The sequence below is a fragment of the Anser anser genome (genome assembly GCF_964211835.1).
Source record: "Anser anser genome assembly, chromosome: 4".
NCBI lineage: Eukaryota > Metazoa > Chordata > Aves > Anseriformes > Anatidae > Anser > Anser anser.
In genome coordinates this window covers 20,042,310-20,057,734 of record NC_139724.1, presented here as the reverse complement: position 1 = coordinate 20,057,734, position 15,425 = coordinate 20,042,310, and the positions used below count along the sequence as shown (strand labels likewise).

The window sequence follows — 15,425 nt, the reverse complement described above, 5'->3', positions numbered from 1 at the left end:
ACGTTTTTATCTTAGTGATACTAAACCAATGAACAGTACTTCTGAGTATCTTGAGGACTACTTCCATCAATTTTAGTTTCTATCCATTAAAATCTCAGAGAAAATCTGAGTAAGTTATTATTTCTCATGTTTTGCTGCCTCTAGTCTTGTAACTCACCCTTTCATAAGTAGTTATACATTACAATTTTCCAGCACTGAGAACTACGCTCTATATATAAACATTAATGATACTCTCATGTGATTAGAAGTTTTTGCATGTCTACTTTATAATGTGTAGACATGCAAATGTAGGCCAGCAGGTCTAGGGAAGTGATTGTGCCCCTGTACTCGGCTCTGGTGAGGCTGCACCTTGAGTACTGTGTTCAGTTTTGGGCCCCTCGCTACAGGAAGGACATGGACGTGCTCGAGCGAGTCCAGAGAAGGGCAACCAAGCTGGTGAGGGGTCTGGAGAACAAGTCTTATGAGGAGCGGCTGAGGGAGCTGGGCTTGTTCAGCCTGGAGAAGAGGAGGCTCAGGGGCGACCTCATCGCTCTCTACAGTTACCTTAAAGGAGGCTGTAAAGAGGTGGGGGTTGGTCTTTTCTCCTATGTGCCTGGTGACAGGACGAGGGGGAATGGGCTAAAGTTGCGACAGGGGAGTTTTAGGTTGGATGTTAGGAAGTACTTCTTTACCGAAAGGGTTATTAAGCATTGGAACGGGCTGCCCAGGGAGGTGGTGGAGTCACCATCCCTGGAGGTCTTTAAAAGACGTTTAGATGTAGAGCTTAGCGATATGGTTTAGTGGAGTACTTAGTGTTAGGTCGGAGGTTGGACTCGATGATCTTGAGGTCTCTTCCAACCTAGAAATCTGTGATACTGTGACATACAAAAAGAGGTTGTACTTCAAATAATAAATCAATCTGTAGCTACTGTAAGCATTTTTATGTTCTTAAAAGGGCTTTGTTTCCAGTAGGACTTAAAATGGACTAGAAGACCTTACTTTTTTAATGAGAAATAAGAAATGTACACTGTGGATGTAATTTCAGAAGTAACGTCTGCAGACTTGTAGTGGTGTGTGTGGGGATATAAAGGAGCGAACTACTTAGATATCCTGAAAGTTCTGGTGATATGCAAGTCCATTGAAACGTTAGTGTTTGTATGGGCTCACTGGCACCTCTATTACTACTATAATTTTGTAAAGTTTGTATTTTCCAGAGTGATCACTTCTTAAATGTTAGCAGAAAAAAAATCCAGTGAAAATTGCTACTTTGCCTCTTTCTAACTTCACATACATACCTCTGTGTTTGTGTGTATGTATTTGGAATATACATACACATAAACACACATTTTAGATACTCCAGTAAGAATAAGTAGCAAGCAACTACTTAAATTGTTAGGGATGTGTATGCCTATATACCTCAACTTCACACTAGAAATCAGCATTTTCTGCTAAAGAGACAGACTGACCTAACGACCAAGGAAGTGGGTATCAGACTACTCATGTTCTGCTCAGCCACTGCCACTAGGGGTGTGGGTGGGAAAAGAAAAGGAACAGGGAGCACTGGTTTTTCATCTACTTCAATGTACATAACTGCCTTTGATGCTGTCTCAATTCTGCTGGAAGCTCTATTGTGAATAGTGTCAGACAACAGTAAGCACCAAGACCTTTGTACACCAATACGTTTTCCAAGAAATCACACACTGAACCTGTCCACAGAGTAGCCACAGCATTCACATGAAAATATAATAAAGTATATTATTTACTAAAGCTTATCAGGAAGTCTAAGTAAAGTTTATAACTCCCAGCTGCTAGGACTATGTTACTAGAGACAAACATGCATTATTCTGCCAAAGCAGTAAATAAATATGAAAACATATATATACCTTCTTTTTCCACCGAGTCAACAACAGCATTGACAAGGTGTATTACAGTCACTACGGAAGCTTGTAAAAGGTATAAAAGGAGCAAATTAAAACAAACCTATAGTTAGCATCACTTTAAACAGCATACAGGTATACAAAAAAATACTGTAAAATTGCAGTTCATTACTATTTTTAAAGCAAGATTATCAGTGGCAAGATTATAGAGATATTCTCTATCTAGAAAGCAATTGCATATAACATCTAAAACACATCTCTGAACCTGACTCTTGTTCTTTATAAACATGGTAAAGTACTTGTTACAATTACTCTTGAAACAAATTCTGCACAAGCACAGAAATGCTTTAATTGTATTATAATTTCTGGAATATTGCCTCAGAGTGTTTGTATCATACTTCATCTAGATAGCATTTAGAAGGGTCTAGTTTATTGCTTGAGTAGGGTCAATTAAAGAGTAACACATCAGGCTTCCTCTTTTAGGCTGCCAACTGCTATTTTTTTCCCCTCAGTGGAGGGCTAGAATCTTTCACTAAAACGAACTACAATGCTGGAATATAGAAAATATTACAAAAAACACTGGTGCTGACCTACTTGTGTTTGAACAGTGGTATCATAGTAGGAATGTGAAATTTAGGTTGTGACAATTTGGATTGTTTTTAAATAAGAATGATTAATCTTTTAAATGCCTTCACAATATACTTTTGGAAGGGAGAAGGATATACTTTTAAAGGAGTAGGATGAGGTAATCACATGCAATTTGTTTGCAAGGCTGAGGGATAAAATTTCAAACTAATAAATTCAGAATCTACCTAAAAGGGAGGAAGGAATAATCTCTATGATGCTACAGCTATTTCTCTTAGAACGATGTATTACTGAATTATCAATACATGACAAGAAACCAGTAGGCATGTATGAAATACATGGGATGAAGGGGAGGGGAGAACAACATGTACCGCACAACACTTAATACCACAGGAAGAAAGTTGATATCAATTCTACTGATAAAATGATGAGTACTATAAGCATACCGTTTTACTTTCACCAATCATTAACAGATGTTTCTTTACATGCTTTTAAAGAACAAACCACTCTACCTTTGTTGAGAAGTAGAATGTTCTTTATTTCCTAAGCTAAAGGAATTTCAAATTCTTTTTCCCATACAGAGACAAACGCATGAATTGGAATGAAGAGTCATAGCTTAATTCACTAAGATAAGGTGTTTTGAGACCGCTGTGGTTTTGTCCAATCAGTCTGAAATATTTCCGAATACACAGATGCATTCGTATCATCTGTAAAAGCATCTGTCATCACAATGGAAAAATAAACACTTCCAATTAATAATAACAACAACAAAACCCACAAATAAGTATGCTGAATTTGATGGACTGGAGTTGCAATTAAAATATTTGTATTTTTATAGGGCTTTTTTTCAATGCATGATTTTTTTTAATGAATTCAAGTTTAATCATGGTGAAAGCCAAGTATACTGCTCTACTGTAATAAAATTCCTTTTTGTGCAGCTTCCTTCATTACTAAAGTAATCAAACTTACAAGCAATCCCTTAAACTCTGCTCTCACTCAGAACTGATCTGATCCATATGGGAGCTGAGGTCGCAGCAAGAAAAAGAGAAGGAAACAAATGAAACTGTAACACCAGAAAGCTTTACTGAAAGCTGAACGTCAAAGCTAAAATTATATTTGTGCAGAGGCTATTTTTTAAATTCACTGTATTCTTGTATAAATTGATAACTAATGATTACCTAGAAGAGCTTCTCAAATCTGAGAATGCATTTTTAACACTGTTTAAGACAAGGCTCCAAACACCTTGTGCTGCATGTTCACTGTTAAAATTCTAACAGAATAAAAATATATATATATATTAAGGTAACTAACATGAGGTGTAAGATAGGCAAAACCCTTTAATACCCAAATCTGTTAGTTTTAAAAATAAATATTAATATATATTAAATAGACTATTATTTAATATATATTAGATATGTATAACTCCTACTGATACTGAGAGATTTAGATGCAAAGACAGAACAAATGTATGTAAGTGGTAGCACGACATGATTATAGTATACGTACCATTGTCATCACATGATTCAGATTGGAAGGAGCTGAGAGACTGGACCTCAGACATGCTTTCTCTAGCGCTATATGGATGGGAGCTCTTTTCATCCAGAGGCTTTTTTGAAAGGCAGGGGTCAAGATCTACTACTTTAGCTGAAAGAAAAAAAAAGTCACGTGAGACAATTAACAGACTAAAAATTAAGAGTCAATAAAAATCGAGGGTCTCTAAGATCTATGCATTTTAACAAAGCTTAGTAGTATGAAGCCTGATTAGACTCTCAAACTTGTAAACTCATAATATCTTTTCTACCATAACACAGATGGACTTTGAATTCATAGTAAAACTATACCATAGTCCTTACTCAGAAACTTTATCACTATCTTGAACTGAAAGATAACAAAATAAGAACACTTCTTACTGTCATAGTCAAAATCCCAGCTGGGCTTCTGTATTGAATCGCTGTCTGAAGGAGAGTTGGAGGGAGGTGGAGGTGGCAGGTTTGGTGCTACACTGCAAACAGCTACAGCCTTCCGGTGACCATGTACAGAATCTGGGTTAAAAGTACTAAACTCTGGGTGCTCGGGGATAGCAGACCCCTCAAAAGAATTCCTGTCAAGATTATTCCTGGAGTCACTCGGAATGCTTGGAGTATACGAAATAGGACGAACAGGAACCTGTGGTGGGATGTCAGAATAGATGTTCTTGTTCAATTTTGCATCAAAATAAGGTCTTTGCAAGAAAGCTGTTGTAGCTCCCAGTTGCTTGTCTTCAGGTTCTGGCTGGTGTTTCTTCTTTCTACTGATCACTTTGCGGCAAACAACAAAAATCCCAACTAACAAGAATATTCCCGTGATGAAAACAATAATTCCGATTACTTCAGCTAAGCCAATGTTCCACGGCGTTGAAACATAGTTGTTAAGAACAATGTCTGTGCAGTGTTTCCCTCCAAAGCCACGGCTACAATTGCAGTGATATGAACCGTAAGTATTCTCACAATGGGCACCATTAAGACAGGGGTTTTCTGTGCACTCATCAACATCAGTCAGGCACCTACCAGACACGGAGTAAAGAAACAATGGTTAATTTACAGCAGTAGTCATTGTTGTAGCCTCCTTGCTCTCAACAGTTCTAGATATATTTCATATGTAGTACCATACAGTACCAGGCAATTTGCTATTTTATCAACACTTCAGACTTCAGTCAACTCAAATTGTTAACTGTTAAGTAATATGGATAAAAATTTCGCTATCTGCAGAACACTATACTTACCTTTCTCCACGGAAGCCTGCTTCACACTCACAAACAGGTCCATCCAAACTGTCAATACACTTGCCGCTATTTTTACAAGGATTGTCTTTACAATATGGACCCAGCTGACACCTGAAAAAGAAAAAAAACAACACTAACAAAAAGAACTATTAACTGTAAGTTCAGTATGTAGTATGGGATTCAAGGCTGCAACACAGGGCTTGGCATTAACCAACACCAGTGGGTTTCAAAGTCTGGGCTTTAAGTAGAAAATAGAGAATATGCTATAAATGTAACAGTTTTTTTGTTTTGTTTTTGTTTTTTCTTGATTTCTTTTTTGATCCAATGGGTTCATTTGTACAAAAAAGCCCCACCACACAAACATACCTTTGGCCTGTGTATTGTCCTCGGCATTGGCAGATGAAATCATCACTGACTGGGATGCAAGTACCACCATAAAGGCAGGGATTGGAAGCACATGGGTTGACGCTTACATCGCAGTGAGTTCCCATGAACAGAGGAGCACACTTGCAGTAGTAACCTGAAATCAAATACGCTCTTTTTGAAAGGCACATGTGGCTCTACTGGATTCAAGACAAAATCCTCCCTGCCTGCCCTACTCGTTGAAAGACAGAGAGGATAGGCATAGAAAATATTTTATCAAAAGATGAATGAAAGTCCAACAGTCAAGTTTTTCTTGAGTATTACTCAAGGTTAACTTCCGCTTGTCTCATAGAACTCAAGCTTGTCACAATGTTTTCAGAAATTTTTAAGCTCTAATGTAGGCAGTTAGAGAACAGACCTCAGGTGTTGACACTGAAGAGTAAATCCCAACTTTGCTTCATGAGCTTTGCCTACTTCCTATCCCAAGGAACCGAGCCTAGACCACAGGCAGACACAGCCTTTCTACCTGGCTAACAACCAGCCTTCTACAACTCACTGGAAAAGCAAGAATTATTCACAAAGCTGATCTGGCTTTCCAGTGCATGGAAGTGGAAAAGTAGTAGAAGAATCCAGCACAGCTTACCTCCATTTGACAGTGCATTGCAGATGCCTCCATTCTGACAGGGGTTGCTTGAACAACCTTCTGTGGTGGTGAGTAAGCACCCAGGAGTCACATCAACAGATTCTTCCAGGTGTGCATAATTTCGTGGCTTGCTGTTTAGGGGAAGCTCTTGTCCATTAAGTACAATAGAGTCCATGCAGCCTCTGAAACCATTGCTAACCTGAGGACTCCTACCGTGTCTTGTACCTTGCTGCCGAATATGACCACCAAAATACACATGATTATCTAGGTTTAGTGTCCTAAGTGTACCAGGAGCAGTACCAGATGCAGTATGCACCCTGTCCAAAACAAGTCGTGCGTAATTTCCATCCACTTCAAGAGATACTGAATGCCACTGACCATCGTTAATCTGAATGCTCTGAACAGAGACAATCCCAGGTCCACTGCCACAATCAAATTTATATTGCAGCCGTCCATGGTGAATCTATGGAAGAAAGACACATCATCAACAAGTGGACCACACAGTCAGAGAATCCCCGCAAAAGGTAGAACTTTAAAATATTGATACCTATAAAAGTTTTTGTTTGCTGGAGAGACAAGGTTATGGTGGTGTTCATAAAGAGCAGTTTACTGACATTGTATTCCAAACATTCACAGTGACTGTGATTCATTTTATAGGATTCTTTTAATTAAAATGCATAGTACATTTTTTTCTCCAGTAAAGAACTCACAGATCATCATCAAAAGATTGCAGCACTTGAAGATGTGCTTTTAATCTTGTGTTTTAAGTGACTAATCTCCCACATAGTTTAAAAACTTCTTCTGTGTGGACTTAAAGAGTATTACGCACAAATAAATTAAAAAAGTGAAAGATCTATTTTAAGTATTAACTTTAAACATTGAAGAAAACAGATTCTTTGTACACATTAAAAGCATTCTGTACAAGTTTGCCACCAGGACCTACAAGAAACTCTACTTTGAAGGCAGTTCTCAACTGTAACAACTCTACAGAGATTATAGTAAAAATAAAAGAGGTTAAGATGTGTACCTCTAAGATACTGTAGTCTGTTCCTCGAGCATACATAACAACTGCATGAGCAGAGTAGGTTCTAAGTCTCATTGTCAGCTTCATTTCCTCTTTGTTCTCATTTTCCATGAGACGGTATTTCACATAGCTGCTCCCACTAAACGTCACAGCAGAGCCAACTGATTCTGAGGAATACAGAAAAGCATGAAATGTGTTAACACCAGACTGGAATCAAATTTACCTTTGGAAAGTAATAATATGGCTTTAGGCAGAGATTTTTAAAGAAAATTTCTCACCAGGACACTGTCCAGCTTTGCTGTCATGGCAAACACAGGTGTATTTTCCTTCCTTTGGATCTCCTAAACATTCTGTACCCTCAGGACATGGGTTTCCTTCACACACACTATTTACTACGGGGCATTTCCCTTCTGTAAAATGAAATACATTCAATGTAGGGAATACATTCATTTAGGGAGAGGGGAAGAGTTGCGTGTTTGAAATAGAAAATGAATGGGTTTTAAATATTTACTTCAGGTGCGATTTCAGCCAGCAATATTAGTTAATGATTTTAAAAAGCAATGATGTTTTCCTAAGAGCGAAAGACAAGTTCATTATTTGTTATAAACCTGTATACCTGTATGTATTTTGATGCATATTCATTTCCCAGTTCAAGCTGTCATTCAGAGCCAAGTTAGGAAGCTCCGTGAGATACTTCTCCAAGCAGAAACCAGGAAATATTTAGGTACTTTGCAAGAACTTTTGTGCATCCAAGACTGAATAGCCATTATTTCAGACAATTTAGAAGAGGCAACAAACAAAGGAACTTCTTTCATAAAATGGAAAATGATGAGGTACCTATAAAAATCCCCTCCCATCAACTTACGTTATATAAAGTCTCGCTACCTTGTTTTAAGAGAAGAATTACTCCTTACCCTGAATAACATTAGGCAAATATTGTAGTGAGGGTTACAGGACATCCTTACTCTTTGCCCTGTAATATTCATTTTACTCAGTGGATTATGGCTGTTCAAAACCAGACAAATCGTTTGAAGGATACTGTTATCTTTTCTGCTTTCCTTACCTTTACAAAGACAAACTGCTGTTCTGTGATGACGGGGAGTGACAAAACTCAGCCTGGCCGTACTGTGGGTTGACATGATGTTCTCATCCACTGTTACTTTTTCTTCACAGAATTTCAAAGGACAGTCTAGGCCTGCACATAGCTTATGGAAAACATCAATTATCCGGACACCTAAAATCTCCTCTAGGTCAGGCACGGAAGAGTTTATCTTGTGGACCAAAATTCTCATTGGGTGCTGAGAGCTGCCAGATTTTTCAATATTCAGGAGGACATCAAGGTTTGAAGGAGGATCAGAAGGCTGCAAACTAACAATCTGGATGTCGTTTCTCCTCACACCCAAGATGTTTCTTAAAGCTCTCTGGAAATTGCGCCAGTAATCTCCAATGAATTCTTCAGGAGCAAGGTTTGCAAAGCGTATTGCAATGCTGTGATTTAGTAAATCTTGTGTGATTTGTCTGATGTGCACAGTAATATCAGCTGCAGTTGTAAATTTTCCATCTGTAACTGTGACATTTAGGAGGTATTGTCCTACATCTAACTTTTTATGTGCTATTAGTTTGCCTCCGGTACTGGAAACGGAGAACAAGGATTCCATTTTGGGGTCCAGGCTATATGTCAAAGTATCATAAACATCTTGATCAGTTGCATGAATTTTTCCAATGACACCACCTGAGTATTCTTCCCCAAAGGCTGTAATAAAGATTTCCAGAGGCAGAATTGCTGGAGAATAAATGCTTTCCTCAATAACTCTAATATCAATGTAAGTCAGAGATGACAACGGTGGCTTTCCATTATCTGTGACCTAGTGGAAGATGAGGACAGAATTCAATTTTTGCTTTATCTCATCAAATTCTACTGTAGATATTGTGCTCTATGCAGTAGTGTTGTATTTATCTATAAAAAAGAAAACTAAAATGTTCCTACAGGAAAATGCTTTACAAAAAATTCATAAATGCACATTTATGAAAAGTTAATTTTGAAAATTCAGAAAACTCATATTAAGTGCACACACACAAACATGTTTTCACTTCTAAGATTAAAAGGATACAGTACTATTAATACCTGGAAACGCAAGGAAGCCTACTAGCACTTATGGCAAATACAGAGGAAATGCACAATAGCTGATTTCAGACAGCAGATGGTGCTTGAAGCTTTTTTATTTCAAGCATGGAAAAAAAATTACAAATTCAAAATGACTCATGGACTATGCATTTAAAACATGCTTCACCAGAGTTATTAGGAGATGGTCTTGAAGACAATCTGCAGTATACCAAAGAGTACTGCAAAATTAAAACAGTGTATGTACAAAGTTATAATTAATTATGCTCTCTTTGATGATTGGCAATCAGGGAGAGGAAAAAAGCAGCCTGTAATGGTATTTGCTTCAGACAAATAAAGTAATTAATAAAATCAGCCTAATTCAATTTTAAAGCCTTTTTAAACATCATGTCTCCTGCCTTCCACCTTTTTTTTTTTTTTTTGACAAAAACATTCATCGTTGCTGGATGAAGAGAGAACAAAAAAACTGAGAAGAGTGAGAAAACAGCATTCCCCTGGGTTTTCTTTCTCTCTTGCTGTTTCTCAGTTCTTGTTTCGCTTCTAGCTGCTTCTAGCTTTTTCCCAGAGCTGTTTCCCAGTTTGAAAGTGAGATTACAGAAACAGGCAAAGAAGAACTGGATCAGATGTGAAAGAACTGAGGGAAAACATACTGCACTGTTCAAAAGATTTTACAGTAATTTTACGATGACTACAGGTAGGTGGTGGTACACATTGCAGATCTACGCAGAGAAGCTGCTTTTGATTGTTCATTTAAATTTAAGCAAAAAGAAAAACTCCGGCACAAGATTATCTGCATATATATACATAATTTTAGAATTTTAAAAAGGTAACTTATGTGTCAGAAAACTACATATTTTTATCGGTAACTCCAAAAGCCAGGCATGGCTAGAAGCTTGACCTCTAGTTACCCAAACATAAATAAGGAGAGAGAGAGAGAGCGAGCGCGCTTTTGCTGGCAAAGTTTTGTTTTGCCTAGATTTCTGCCTGGAAACAAGACAAGGAAGGCAGTTTAGCTACAGGACAAATGCCCAAGGGAAAACAAGAAAATACTTAAACAGGCAAGCAAAATTGTAACAAATGGACAGCATGAAGGAAAGAAGAGCCCCAGGAGAAAATATTTTTCAATAGTTCAGTTATTTAAAAATTTGCTGTGGTTTTAAACTAAAGACTTCAGAGTGTGGCACAAAAGACTGTATGACTCATAGCTGGAGATTTCACACAGTAATGCTGTGAGACATTTGTTAATGGATAATCTATTTCCTTTGGAAAGCAAATGTGAGTGGCATGAACATGTAGGTGGCTGTTAGAAAAAAATCCTTATTTCTCTTAAAAACACTTAAGTTAAATAAAAGGATCGTGTAAAAGTTTCTTGGTGGTACTGGTTTGTGTGTATATGTATTGTAGGGAGAGGATTTTCTCAGTTAGAATAAACCTGTAAAATAAGACCTCTGCCTCAGCAATCCATTCAGAAAGTAATGAAGGTGAAAGCTGTGAGTACGGAAAAGCAGGGGCAACGAAGGTCAGTTAAAAAAACAAAACCAAGCATCAACAGATCATGCACAGCCATCAACTTAGGAGCTGCCAGAAGAAAACACAAAAATTAAAGACCTGGTAAACTTGAGAAGATGCCTTTGGGGTTAAAAAAAAAAAAAGTCATTCTTTTAAGTGGAAAGGGAAAGAATATTTTTCCCAGAAGGTCATGTATTTGTTTTTGTGTGTGTCATTGAAACTGAAGGCTTGTAATATGGAAATGCCTAGTTTTAGTCTTGGATGTCTTCATACTTGTGTATGCTGACTCACTAAAGAAAAGATAATAGCAAATTATAGCACTGTGTCAATTTAAAAAGCTATCATAATAAATGATGATAAATAGCAATTGAAAGACAGTGACATACTTCCAGAATCCAGACAGGGAATATTTAAATCAAAGGATGAGACAGGTACAAAATATTGAGATTGGGTTATAACAGCATTAAAAAAAATGACATTAGTATAGTCTGCTTTAGGATGTATGATCTTTGAAAAGTCTTTGTTCTAAATGAGTATATTTGTTTTAAGATGCTTGTTTAGTTACTGTGTGTCATTAAAATACCCCTTTTATTCATTAGAAACAAAGAAGAAAAAGTCTTAGAAAAAAGACATCTTTAGCATAGCGTTTGAAAAGTAAGACAGATGAAGTACTGACAAGCCGCTTACAGGCACCCTACAGCCTAGGTGGCTTGGAAACAAAAATAAATCCACCTAGAGAAAGGTGTTAGATAGGTTCCTCATATAGGCAGACACGTTAGGAAGGACCAAATGTTCAGGTAAATCATGAAAAGGGACAAAGACAGTGTAAGGCTCCACAGAAGAGTCATAATTGCAGCTGCATGCATTCACAGGAATATGCTTTAGAAGCAAAATACATAGAAATCAGTTACTGCTCAGAAGAAAAATAAAATAAAACATACAAATCTTATATGATACTAAGAGCACATACAGGAAAAACACTGCTTGGCGTTATTCCCTTAATAAAAAGGTGACAAAAATTTGGAAAGCCCATTACATAAGAGTGACAAAGCCCACCTCTACTGCTGTTTTGGACTCGTGCAGCCTAGGAAGGCCAACAGAGCCATCACTTCAAGGCTAATCTGTCCCATCAGATCATTACTGAGAAGAAAATAGCTGACAGGGGGACAATTTATGTTCCTACCCCCTTTTTCCATCCATATATATGGAAATATATATATATATATATTTATATTATATAAGGAATACTCATGTTCCTTATCTAGAACTTAAATGGAGCCTTTATCTATGCTGGTTCTTATACTGATGTCTCCTGATACATTTCAGTGACTCAAGCAGGAAATCACAGTACCTGTGGGATTTTTTTTTTTCCTTGCCCAAAGAAAAGAGAGAGATGTGTAAATACACTGTGATTATTACCCCAGTGTGGACAGAATTCGCTATGCCCTGGAGCAAATAGTACTGCTCTAGCACTCTGCACATTTGCTCAGAACTTGTGTGCAATATTACACAGGAGAATAACATGGAGATTTAATGAAATTCCTGTAGGCCATGTAAAAATAAAGGTGAGAAATTTTCTTAAAACATGAATCTGGAAACAAAGTGTAAGAATTAAGGCCAACTATTTTTAGCCTACCAATTTCAAGTTCCCTGGTCACAGTTACTTAATTTATTACTGAATTTAAAAGGACTGGATTTGATTAAAAAAAATGGTTTGAACTTTATGTTAGGTTGCAGAAAGTATTTTAGAGAACTTTGCTATGTACTCTCTGCTAATGTACCTCTCATTTTTGAACATGGCCTGGTCTTTCGGCACAACTGCAGCAACTATTGACAGATATCAGAGCCTTTCAGGGTCGTTTTTGAATTCTTTGCCACTGCAAAATTTTGAGATCTACAAGTGAAGTGCTGTTTATGAGAATCAGACAGCAAGGCTGAATGCTATGTGATACATCCACTCATTTGTTTTCAATTGCCCTTGACAGAACAATGTAGCACTACAGAAAAACATGCCAGTACTGCTATGACGTGAAACTTTCAAAATCCCTGTTTCCATTGTTATCAGTGCAGTCCAGCTCACAGCTTCAAGCATCACAGTGATGGTTGTCGGAGGAAGTTTGCAGCAAATAGTAGGTGGCTCAAGAGACTTATCCTCTGCTGGCTTCTCCAGATAGATGCCAGAGTAAAACAAAATGCATAGGCTGAAAAATGCATCCCATGTGAAAGGCAAAGGGTTTATCAAGAGCACTCACCCTGTTAACATTTCATGCACCTTGCACTTCCACTGAGTTTAATTAAGGTTACTATTACACCTGTGTAGACTTCCATTTAAATCAAGACTGTCTCTGAAGATTCTCCCACAAGGGACATGCCTCAAATAACTACCTAGCATGTCAAGATCTTCTGAGAAAGACAAGTGGCTATCCTCCAAGTAACAGGAAAAGGTGGTGGATTTAGCATGAATGGAAAAAGTTTAGTATTTATAGTAATAACACAAAACAGCTAGACACAGTGTATCCTACCTTAACATGAAGTAAATAGTGATCCCTCACTTTTCGGTTCAGTGCAGCAGTTGTTGTCAGTACTCCTTGCTGGTTAATCTGAAAAGTGTTTTCTTCATTTCCACTCAGGATGGTGAAGAGGAAAGGAGGACCATTGTGAGAAGAATCTTTGTCTGTCACCACCAGCTGCAGCACACTAAATCCAATAGGCTTATTTTCCTATAAATGTATAACACAACCACATCGGTTTTGTTGTAAATGAGGATATACAGTGAGATTGATTTTTCACAACAGAAAAAAAAAATCACTGTCAAGCCAATCAATCAGTATCAGTGAAATCAAAATGACAACATTAACAAAAAGCACCACCCTCTGTTTATAATGACAAAAAGAATAAAAGGCAACACATTCTTAAACTTTATTTTTTTTAACTTTGAGATTGTTAAAAGTAGCTCAGCCTTGTCCATCTATTTCTACTTTTGGTCTGAATTAAAATTATAGTAGATTAATTAGTTAATTGTCAAAGATTTCAAATTTAGCTAAAACACCTGTTAAGAATAATCTAATGCCTTTTTTGGGAGGACTACAAAAGCACACTTCTGTCTAACCCATTGTGTCCCTTATTATTGTTCTGACTACAGCCATGGTCTGGTTAAAATATGAAATCCTGGTTTAAGAGTTTGCATCATAAAATGTCAATTTTGCATCATGTGGATGCCCCATGTTTCAGACACCTCACACACTTAGGTTTATCATGCATCTGATACACACATACAACCTTATCTAACACTCATAACACCTCTCCTAGAATATTTATGTTATGCCGTATTTACCAGATTTTTATATATACATATTTTAAATGCAAAAAAAGTGTTATTGCAAAGTACAATAATAATAAAATGCTATTCTTTAATGCTTGCAAAACCTCCTAACAAGCATACTCTCTGTTCTTGAGAGAGTAAGTAGGTGACATTCTGTCAAGTTAATTTTATCAGACATTGCAGCCTTGGCTTTTTTCTTTTTTCTTCCTTTTAAGCAAAGCAGACAAGGACCCATAATTTAAAAATACAAATATTTACATTTTGAGAACTAAGTTAATTTGGTTTTCATAATAGCTTATCATATTTCCAACTGTGTCCAAATTTGTACATTTCCAATGTATCAGGAAATGCAGACCAGCATTCTTGGGCAACTCCTTCAGCTTCTTCTCTGTGTCCCTCATACTGGGATGGGCTAATATGAATGAACAATAAAACACATCTTCTTTTTTAGTTGAGTGAAGGAAACATTACCAACATTAACTAACATTGGCTTAAGACTGTATTTGGGGAAAGCAAAGTACCTTGGACAACACACAAAAATACAAATCTCGCTTTAAAAAAAAAAATTTCACAACACCTTAAGTGCATACTCTAAATGTGGGGTAGAAATGAATCACCTCGTTCTCTTTTGGAAAAGTACCTTTACAAATCATGTACATGGTCTTGAACAGAAGTAGTACATTTGGATGGCACAGTGTATCAGATAGCACTGCCTGATCCTCATTTATCTGTCGTACAAGGCCAGGCACCAGTGACAGCAAAAGGACCCAAGGAATTGAGCTGACTTACATTACCAATACAGAGTTCTTAATGTGATTCCTTTATTCCTTTCCGTTCATTCTCTACTGGATTCAGGAAGAAAAGAAGTACAGAAGTTGTCTGCTATCTTTGCTTTAGTAGAGAGTTCTCTGAATCAGGCAAACACTTGACAGCCATTTGAGAATCTAGCCCACTACTAACATCCTAAGGTGTGAAACTAGTCAAAGGATGGTATGTAGCCATGCAAAATACTACTCCTGTTTTGTAATTGCCTCTGATCCCAGAAGAGAACAACATGAATTTAACTCTTGAGCTATGTGTCACAATGCAGAACATCTGCTTCACAGTAACATATACCTAAAGTATCTTTTCCCAAGCAGTAACTCCAAGATCAAAAAGAAACAGCAAATTATGCATTATTTTAAGAACATTATACATATTAATTCAATGTATCATTGATATATACACGTACACACATGAA

The 15,425-nt window shown here is 37.1% G+C and overlaps 1 protein-coding gene and 1 long non-coding RNA gene across 7 annotated transcripts in view; one reads left to right on the top strand and one right to left on the bottom strand.

Annotated features, from left to right (window-relative positions):
* The window catches only part of LOC310898812, a 43,574-nt gene extending 35,032 nt beyond the window's left edge, over positions 1-8,542 (top strand). The window contains exon 4 of the long non-coding RNA XR_014583731.1: positions 8,406-8,542. This is a non-coding gene — a long non-coding RNA (uncharacterized lncRNA). The remainder of the gene's footprint in view (positions 1-8,405) is intronic.
* Positions 1-15,425, bottom strand: part of FAT1 (FAT atypical cadherin 1) — a 109,191-nt gene that overhangs the window by 3,771 nt on the left and 89,995 nt on the right. For 4 of the 6 annotated variants that reach the window (XM_083836393.1, XM_083836395.1, XM_083836392.1 and 1 more), the window contains 10 exons: positions 13,386-13,583; positions 8,296-9,097; positions 7,511-7,642; positions 7,236-7,399; positions 6,209-6,671; positions 5,569-5,722; positions 5,203-5,313; positions 4,352-4,983; positions 3,948-4,085; positions 1,863-1,922 (listed from right to left, as the gene is read on the bottom strand). In XM_083836393.1, coding sequence (XP_083692519.1) covers positions 1,863-1,922; positions 3,948-4,085; positions 4,352-4,983; positions 5,203-5,313; positions 5,569-5,722; positions 6,209-6,671; positions 7,236-7,399; positions 7,511-7,642; positions 8,296-9,097; positions 13,386-13,583 — 2,854 coding nt within the window. The remainder of the gene's footprint in view (positions 1-1,862; positions 1,923-3,947; positions 4,086-4,351; positions 4,984-5,202; positions 5,314-5,568; positions 5,723-6,208; positions 6,672-7,235; positions 7,400-7,510; positions 7,643-8,295; positions 9,098-13,385; positions 13,584-15,425) is intronic. The other 2 variants (XM_083836397.1, XM_083836396.1) reach the window with 1 other exon arrangement.